Source organism: Excalfactoria chinensis, chromosome 6, assembly GCF_039878825.1.
Source record: "Excalfactoria chinensis isolate bCotChi1 chromosome 6, bCotChi1.hap2, whole genome shotgun sequence".
Classification (NCBI taxonomy): domain Eukaryota; kingdom Metazoa; phylum Chordata; class Aves; order Galliformes; family Phasianidae; genus Excalfactoria; species Excalfactoria chinensis.
This window is the reverse complement of record NC_092830.1, coordinates 442,675-451,815: the sequence shown is the minus strand read 5'-3', so window position 1 is coordinate 451,815 and position 9,141 is coordinate 442,675. Positions and strand designations below refer to the sequence as shown.

At 48.6% G+C, this 9,141-nt stretch overlaps 1 protein-coding gene across 1 annotated transcript; it reads left to right on the top strand.

Annotated features, from left to right (window-relative positions):
* Positions 1-7,143: 7,143 nt before the first annotated feature.
* On the top strand, positions 7,144-8,476 carry LOC140253998 (uncharacterized). The gene is made up of 2 exons (XM_072340166.1): positions 7,144-7,473; positions 7,580-8,476. Exons 1-2 carry the CDS (start codon positions 7,144-7,146, stop codon positions 8,474-8,476), a joined length of 1,227 nt encoding a protein of 408 aa, XP_072196267.1.
* The last annotated feature ends 665 nt before the right edge of the window (positions 8,477-9,141 follow it).

Here is a 9,141-nt window from a genome sequence, read left to right as displayed (position 1 = left end):
ACCCGTGTCACACCAGGATGGAATGAGGTCTGGCAGCTCCCAGCAGCATGCAGCTCACTCACATCACACCGTTAGTGCATGCTTTGTAACACATGTCTGTGTGATGCATCAAAACAGCTTCCTGTGCTGGAGCACATGCAGATGCTGGTAACTAGCAGTCAGCTATGATGGGGCTCTAGAGGCATTCAAAGGTGAGCAATATAGCTTTACTATGTGTCAGGCTATACAGATTGCTCACTAAGGCTGTTTTCATAGGATCATAGAATCACAGGATGGCCTGGGTTCTAAAGGACCTCAAGGATCACGAATCTCAAACCCCCCCACCACAGGCAGGGTCACCAATCTCCATATCTAATACCAGCCCAGGCTGCCCAGGGCCCCATCCAACCTGGCCTTGAACACCTCCAGGGATGGATGGGGCATCCGCAGCCTCTCTGGGCAGCTGTTCCAGCACCTCACCGCTCTCATAGTAAACAACTTCCCCCTGACATCCAAGCTCAATCTTCCCTCCTTCAACATGAAACCATTTCCCTTGTCCTGCTGTTATCTACCCTTTCAAAGAGTTGACTCCCCTCCTGTTTATAGGTTCCCTTTAGGTACTGAAAGGCTGCAGTGAGGTCACCCCACAGCCTTTTTTCCTCCAGGCTGAACAAGCCCAGCTCCCTCAGCCTTCATAGGGAAGGTGCTGTAGCCCTCTGATCATCTAATGGTGACAGAATGATTATAGAATCATTAAGTTTGGAACAATACTATGGAGTAGTGCATTCTTTTCTGACTAATCCCCAAGGTGTACCTGCTGTTTATAGCAGCATATCACTTTCTTAGATTTTCAAATGCTGGCTTTTTTGTTGTATCTAATACTGGGGAAAGCTTGTTTCCCCTCCCAGCCCCCCCATCCCCCTGGTTTAGAAACATTTGCTATCTCTAACTTAGAGATATTGACTATCTCACTTTCATCGGGAAGTACAAAGGGTATTTGCCAGGTAGTCTGCCTCTTTTGTTTTGTGTTCCTGGTAGCTGCCCGAGGAGAGCAGATAGAAAAGCCAACATGTCTCTGTGTCCTTTAAAATCCTCTCCAAAAGGGAAAAATAAAGAGGGGGCGGGGGGGTGGTTACTCTGATCCAGACCAACATTTATTGCGTGAGTCATCCCACTGGAGGCAGGGATGTGACTGTGTAAACAGCCGCTTTCTGTACCAGTGAGGGTTACGGGATTGGGCTCCTTTTAGGAAGTTACTTGGGAATGAAATGCAGCCAACTTTAAAATGGGTTTGAAGCTTGTATGAGAGAGACTGGATGCAGTTAGTGGAAGTTACCTGAGATGAAACTATCAATACAAGACAGTGCTGTAGGGAAGCTGCTGGCAGCAATGTCTGTATGCTAGCTGGTTAGAGTAGCAACCAACTCTGCCCGTTTTGTAGTGGCATACTGAACATTATATCACTAAGTTCTGGGATGAAAGGGTCTAAGGGAACTTACAGTCTTTCAAATATCGCCTGTTGCTGTTCCACCAGCCGGGCATTTCACTCATAACGGCCGGCATTCACATACTTACAAAGCCTTTTTAAGGAGCAAGGAGAAGTACCTAAGGAGAAACAATGAGGTGTAGTAATGTTGCTGGTTGTGATACTGTGTGTCTCGCAAGTAAATACACCTCTCCTTGATGCATCCCTATTCTGTGTGTGTTGATAAAACTAGGTCTCTTCTGTTGTATTTTGAATATAATCAGGAGCGTAATTCAAGGCTTGGAAATTGCCGGCTGTAAAGGCCCCAACCTGCTGCTTTAGTCTTTGCAGAGATTAAGAACTAAGTATTGCTTTTAAGCTGTAGGGGGTTGTATTTCTTATGAATTTTACTACAGATTCGGTTAGTGTGTTTTACGGGTGGATTGATGTTGAGTTCCATCTGCCCATCCCAATGCTTTCACTGTGCTTTTTGTTAGTAAAAAGAAACAGACTTCTTTATCGTGCTCCATTAATAAGCCTTTCTAAACAGCCTGCAAAAGCTCACCAGTCTGAAATGCAGGCTGCAAGAATAGCTTCAGTGTTGGTCACAGGCGTGCACTCTACAGATCTATAGTTGCTGGTGTCTGTTGGAAGTCAACAACTTCAGTCCTACTGAAACATTAGCAAACATTTCTGATGGATTTCTTTCCTTATGTGACGTAGGAACAAGTGACATCCATGTGAAAGCTCAGTTTATGAAGCCGGAATTTATCTTACGAGTGTTTGATGGGATGCCTTTAGGTTAGGTTTATGCTGAAGGATTTGACAGGAATTTGTACGAGTATGTGAACAAAAAGAGCGTTTTATACCTTTCTGAGAGACTAATAATACTGACCCTACCTCACCAGGATAAATGGTATGTGACCAGGAAGCCCTCTTTGCTTTTTCTATGTTGGAAGAACGTGGCAAGTTGAAACCATTCAAAAAGTGGGCTGTGGGTGCGCTCCAGCATCCTGCAGTGTTACTCACTGAGCTGTTAAAACAGGCCAAAGCAGTAAATCTCCAACAAACTACCAGCATTCTGGTGCCTTGCTCTGCCCCTCAACTACCCGATGACAGCTGAAGGAGTGCTTTAACACACACTACTTGGTATCTGGTATCGCTTCTCGTTGCTTTCCCGAGGAATTCCTTTCTTTTTATTTCTAGTTCCAACTCTGAAAGCTGCAGCCTTTGGTTGCCAAGTTCTTCACGTGCATGGTGGTAAATGAGGGCGTGCAGTGTTGGGAAAAGGAAAGTCTTCCGATCTGTGTGTTACTCTTGAGGGTCCACTGGGCTCAGCTAATGCATTTTTAAAGTGTTTCTCAGGTAACACAAACATTATGTCAATGGACTGTTTTCTAGCTCTATTTTTTCATCCCCTTTGTGCCTGAAATAGGAATATTGTGAGGGAAAAACTGGCTGCAGTACAAGAATCCAACACAGATCTAGCAGAGATCTGGGAGCACTAGCATATGGGTGAGGCGGGTGGGAAGCACACTTGCGGACATCCACATGGGTGGGGATGGTGTTTGAGAGATGAGAAGGAATAGGGCTGACAAGGGAACTTAGATGATAGTTCTTTGAGCAGGGAGGAGAAGACTGCAGACAGCTTGTCTCCAGGCCCAGCAGACTAGCCTTAAGGCCACATTCACTCATCTTTAGGTGACTAGTTATCGTAATCAAGCTTGGCAGACTATGATGTAGTATTCCTATACCATCGTGTGGGTGTGCTTGTATTCTATCAGCACATATACACAGAAAAATATATAGTCCCCGTCCCAAAATGTCTGCAGTTCAGAACTCTGACCCTCTTAAGATGCAAAGAGTCCACAGGTGTTTCTGGAGCGGATCAGTATCAAGGCATCCGTTACACAGACAGTGGGGAGGCTGCTGGAGCCTCCCTTACAAAGGTGAAGGAGACGGGGATGGAGACGAGTATAAGAGTAGAGATATATGGAGTATAAGAGAAGAGATTGCAGTGAAGTGATATAGACTGTGAACCTGACCCTGATGGGCACAAATACATCTGCATTTAAATGGAATGGTGCCTGCCTGGGTGGTGCTGGGGCAAGTGAGGGCCTGCCGGATGGACCTGTGCCTGGCAATACTGTGGAGGTCTGATTTGCATTTGAGAGGATATTATGCAGGATTATTTTTTTTTCTAGGCAGGATTTTAGTGAATCCCTTTGCAACTGCAGAGGTTACTGTGAGGCTTTTCCTACTCAAAGAAGAACAAAGTCTGTGATGATCTAAGCATTTGGCTTCTTGCAAGTAGGAATCCAGCAGCCCATCCTGCAGTTCTGAGCACTCTACTGATTTGCCATCGTTAGGCTGTAGCCATCCTAACTCTATGCAGGCTCAGGCTATTCAAACTGCACATCACTGGAACAGGTTGCCCAGTGAGGCTGTGAATGCCCTCTCCGTAGAAGCATTGGGGCCAGGCTGGATGAAGTTATGAGCAACCTGGGCTAGAGGGAGGTGTCCCCGCCTAGAGCAGGGGGATTGGAACTATATGATCTTAGACTCTGGAGTTAGTTGTTTGCTATAGGGAAGAGCTCCTTATTGCAGGTGACAGCTCTCTTAAGAGCTAGATCTCAGCTGGATGGGGAACAAATGGACACGAGCATGGCTGCTTGTGATGTTCCTAGGCATGCTTTCTGTGGCAGCATAACACACAGGGAAATCTCTGTAGAAGAGAATCAATCCACGTTATTCTGCTGAATTCCACGGGGTTTGGACATGACATCTCTCTTATTCTCCAGGGTTGTTTTGCAGTGTTTTTATTTCAGTGATGTAAGGGCTGTCTTTTACTGCCAAGCCCATAATTAAAGCGGTGTTGACTTGTAAGTAATGGGCTGCAAAAAGTGTACCAGAAGATAATTAAAGATGCACTCTGGATAAGGGGGCATGAACATTCTTTTTATGAGGTGTTAATGTCTGAAGACCAACTAGTGAAATTGATCTTGCCTCCATCAGGATGAAAAGATCTGCTGGTTAAACATCAGTAACGCCGTGCTGCCCTAGAAGATGTTTGATGTAGGGATTTCTGGAGGTCTGTGCTTGAGCACAGACTCCCCAGGCAGGCGCCTGGTGGCAGAGCCACGCAGCGCTGGGTGATTCGGCACCCCATCCATGCTGAAGTGATTCTTTGCATATTCTAACGCTGGGGCTGCTCTGGAGGGATTGAGGAGCTCCCGATGCCCTCATCTGGACTAAGATAGATGCAAATCTTTTTCAGAGCCATTTTTAACGAGCACTGTGGCTAGTCCTTTCCTAACAATGATGCTGCCTCTCCTAAATGTCTAATACATACATATATATATATCTTAAAGCGACTTAAAGGGACGCTGTAGCAGAAGTTAGCTCTTAGGTTAGGCCAAGTCCAAATGCTTCAGCAGAAGAGGGAAGAGAGGAGGGGGAGGAAAAGATTGCCATCTTGTTTCCTGGAATCTCACTTAAAAACAAACTCGCAATCTAAGTCTCTATCAATTAGCATTGCAAAGAAAATCTCTCGAAATGAAGGGTGTAAAGAGGCTGCCTGGCAGAATGCCTGAAACAATAACTCCAGGAAGTGTGAACTGCTCTCTCCATAGCCAGAGGATGTTAACAAAAGCCTGTCTATTTGACCTAGCCAGCAGCGATGGACACTCGCTATTAGCAAGCAGTGCAAGTCGCTGCAAGCCCCAGAGGTTCTCCTCTGCTGACTCCTTCCTTATCTCTTCTGAGCAGGCTGTGTCTGTAAGGCGTGTATGTGCGTGCTGGGGGGGGGGTTCCTTTGGGACCAATATTGCAGGCTGCCCGCAGGGTCGGTTTTGTGTTGTAGTCATTCCCATGACATGATGTTTTCATATATATATATGTATATTTCTGCCATAAAAATTGGAAAGCATGCACAGGAAAAAAAAAGAAAATGACAGCTTATTTATTACTTTATTTTTCTAGCCTTCCTCGGGGTATCACTTTCACTGCGGCCAGACTGAATGAATCAGCTCTCTTTGTAACCTGCAGATGGGTTTCCTGGACCCAGTTTGTTGTGCACCCCATGGATAGATGTATGGAGGATGCAGAAATGGAAAGGCCGTATGCAGTTTCGTGCCAATTTAAATCAGGGCTCGCCAACTCTTCTTTCTTTCTGTGTTTATGCATCCCCTGTCTCATGCTGGTGTCTGAAATAAGCTGGCCATGAACTAACCTGGCCCGCAAACAATCACTTTTAGGAGGGAGTAGCTCTGTGAATTGGCTTATTTTCTAGTGCGTTGGAGCTGGCACGTGCGGGTCTGTGTGTGAAGCCATTTGTGGGCTTAAATGCAAGCAGAACTGCATCCTGTGTGATGAGAATGAGGAGCGGAGCAGCTAAAGCTGAATTTACTGTTGAGAAGGTCATCGACAAAACCATGCCATTAAGCTCTGCAGGCTTGCTTATTGTATCTGAACCGCAATTGACTCTTCCTTACATATCTATCTGAATAACATAAGCAATCTAAAGCTTAGCAGTGCACCTTGACCATACCTAGAACTGACAAACCATCTGCTACCTGTCTGCTCTTCCCTGTTCTCGTATGTGCAAATGCTTGGCTGTATGCAAATGGTATTTCTTAGTTGGAAAGGAAAATCTCTGAACCATCCTGAAACTCTGAGGGAGAAAAGAATGTACCTGAGCTGTGATAGCCCAGGCTGACAAGAGCGATGTGGTAGAAGAATGGGGAAGAGTAATGAGAAATTGTTTCAAGCTGTCGCTCCCAGATACTCTGAACAGACTTTGTTCTTGGACCCTTAAGTTTCACAGCAAGCTGGAACTGGTTCTAAGGCTGGAAATGACTGGAGATGTGCCGAGACAAAAGACAGACTTAGTAATGATGCTGTTGTTCTTGAACGCCTTCAGTGATAGCTTCTAATGGCTTCGTTTGACAAATTATTACATTAAGAAATTGATTTGTTGCTGTTCTAATCCTGTTTTAACATCTAAACCCTTTTGGCATTGCAGCCACCGCTCCCTGTAAGTTCTTATGTCACTCTTGGCTCTGTAAAAGAATATTCTTGGCCCTGCCTTTTGAATTAATACTTCTGAATTAATGGGTCATGATCTCACCTTGGAGATCAGAGAGCTTTCTTGTCCTGTACATGACTCAGTGAGTAGAGCGGTCTGGAGGAGAAAAAGAAGCACTTGAAGGAGAGGTTATGATGAGCAAGAGAAGAAAACTAATGGGAGAGAAGTGGGGGGAGGCTTTAGTGTTTTGTGGTGCGTTTTGATGCAGCACCTGGGCAAGGCACCCAGGTAAAGTCAAGGAGAAACCTTCCTCTACTGGGAATAGGACCTGTAAGCCGGTCAGTAATGCGTAGGGTAGCTTCCCTTCTGGAGAAGGGCCGGCACAGACATAGAGGTGACATGGGACACCTGTATTCCTTAGCCTGGAGGGATCCCAGCGCCCAGCGGAGCCCCGCTGTTTCCAGCGTTGGTGCCGGTCCGTCCGAGAGCAGAGGCGGCCTTTCAGAAGGCCCAAGCGGCCTAAAGAACCGCCCTCGTTAAATTATTGACCCTCCATTTGAATGAAAAAAACGCTGGGTGGGTTGGTGGCGGCGGCGGCCGCTTCGCCGTGAGACGCCGCGGCTCCTCCAGCGGGGCGAGACCTCCCCGTGTGTATTTTGGTGATGGGATGACAATGGAGGTGTGGGAGACGGCTGTGAGTCACCCGGCCCTATCGGCGGGGCAGGCCCGGGCGGGTGGGGGTCGCCGAGAGCCGGGCGGAGGGCTCATAAGGCGAGGAGCGGCCGCGGCCCTCGCAGCCCTCATGGAGCCCCGCAGCATCCCGGCAGGCGACGCCCCGCCACGCCGCGCCTCCCCGCGGGAGGGAGGCCGGAGGAAGCGCACGTCCTTCAGCAAAGCGCAGCTGGAGCTGCTGGTGCGCACCTTCGAGAAGCAGCCGTACCCCGGCATCGCCCTGCGAGAGCAGCTCTCCGGCCTCACCGACATCCCCGAGTCCAGGATCCAGGTAAGAGCGGCGGCGGGCGGCGGCCCCCCACGGGCCGTCCTTTGGGATGTCAGAGCGCCTCGACGGGCATCGGGACGTCGTGTTTAACTCCGCTTTCCTCTCGCAGGTCTGGTTTCAGAACAGGAGGGCCCGGCAGCTGAACCGCAAGAAGAGCGAAGGCGCTCAGCCCCCGCAGGCGGCGGCCGCCAAGGAGGAGCGGGGGCACTGCGGCGGGGGCGGCCAGCTCCGGGGCCTCGGCACCGAGCAAGCCCTGCAGCCGGGGCTGCCGGGGGACAACCAGAGCTGCCCCGGCCAGCCGCTGCCCTGGTCCGGGCCGCAGTACGCGAGGCTCGATGCTCACTGGAGGAGCTTTGGAGTCCCCGGACAGACCTCGTCTCACTTCGGCCTGGACTATATGGGAAAGGGGGAGCAGTTCGGTGTGGGAACAGTAGGCGGTGCCCCTCAGCACTCGCTCCCTGCGCAGCAAGCGCAGGATTACCTGTATCTGAAGAAATCTTGCCCTGAAAACTACTACGCAGATGTCTTCCAGCCTTGTACAGAAGATTACTTATATCTAGCAGCTAAGGACAACACGTATAGCAAGCCTGTCTTAAGCTACTTAAATGCTGACCAAGGTCTGGTCGATGAGACCTACTCATATATCAAGCCTAACACCTCTCCCTTCAGTAGCAGTTCCATTCCAAGCTGTGGTGAAGGAGAGTCTATGCTTGAGCTGAAGCAGCTGAGGCACAGCTCTCCTCATTTTGCAGCTAGCGAGGCAAGCCCTCCTTCAGTACCTGCAAAACACGAAGGGAGGTACCAGGGGATGTGTGCTGCTCCGGACCCGTTGTACGGACAGCAGCTGCTGGGGACAGTGAGTGACTATGAGCCTCATTGGCTGGGTATGAGAAATGAAATGTTGGGAAATGGTTTCGACTCACTGTTGGAACAAAACGGGGAGCAGGGTGGGCTTCAAAGTTACCTTTTTGCTTTGGGCGGCCAGAATTCCGCCTGTCACACATGAAACTATGACGGCGAGGCTGCTCGATGGACAAAATCATCTTTCACTTTGTTCAATTGGCAGTGTTGTCCCAAAGAGGTTTTGCAGGTGGAAGGATGGAGCGCTTGCTGTGCGCTTCATGCGCTGTCTGGAAGGGAAAGGAAGGTGAGGAAAGCCAGCAAGGTGCACAAGAGAGCAACCTGTGGAAGGTGTGTTGCCCGTTCCTCTCCTGTCCTGCTGGGACTGTCACCAACCAGCACCCCTGTGAACATCTGGCTTTCAGAAGGTTCGCATTAACCTGCTTGTACAGACATACCTCAGTACGATACCTCGGTACCAAAGACTTTGTCTTCTGCTGCTCAGACTGCATTGGATTCTATCAGGAGGCTTTGGACTGCTGTGTTGTGTTTGTATCTGGGTACTGACATTATATAGAGCCTCTAGTGGAGAAAGCATGAATGCAGGATGGTCTGAGCATGGGAGATGCAGCCTGGGTGGCACACTGGGTGTGTTTGTGTTTTAGGTGTGCTCCTGGTAAAGGGCACTCCTGCTGTCTTCTTGGGTATTTAATGGATTTTCACTTCAAAATGACCGGATTTGTATAGCCTTTTAGAAGGCTTTCTTTTTGTGATTTCCTGTTGTGTGTACATATATATATGTATATATATTTCAAATCGTTTGTTAATATT

Excerpts from the sequence above, each read along its gene's own strand:
- LOC140253998 (XM_072340166.1), top strand. The coding sequence starts at position 7,144 with ATGGAGGTGTGGGAGACGGCTGTGAGTCACCCGGCCCTATCGGCGGGG. Across the intron at positions 7,474-7,579 it reads TCCCCGAGTCCAGGATCCAG|GTCTGGTTTCAGAACAGGAG; the intron begins GTAAGAGCGGCG and ends TTCCTCTCGCAG.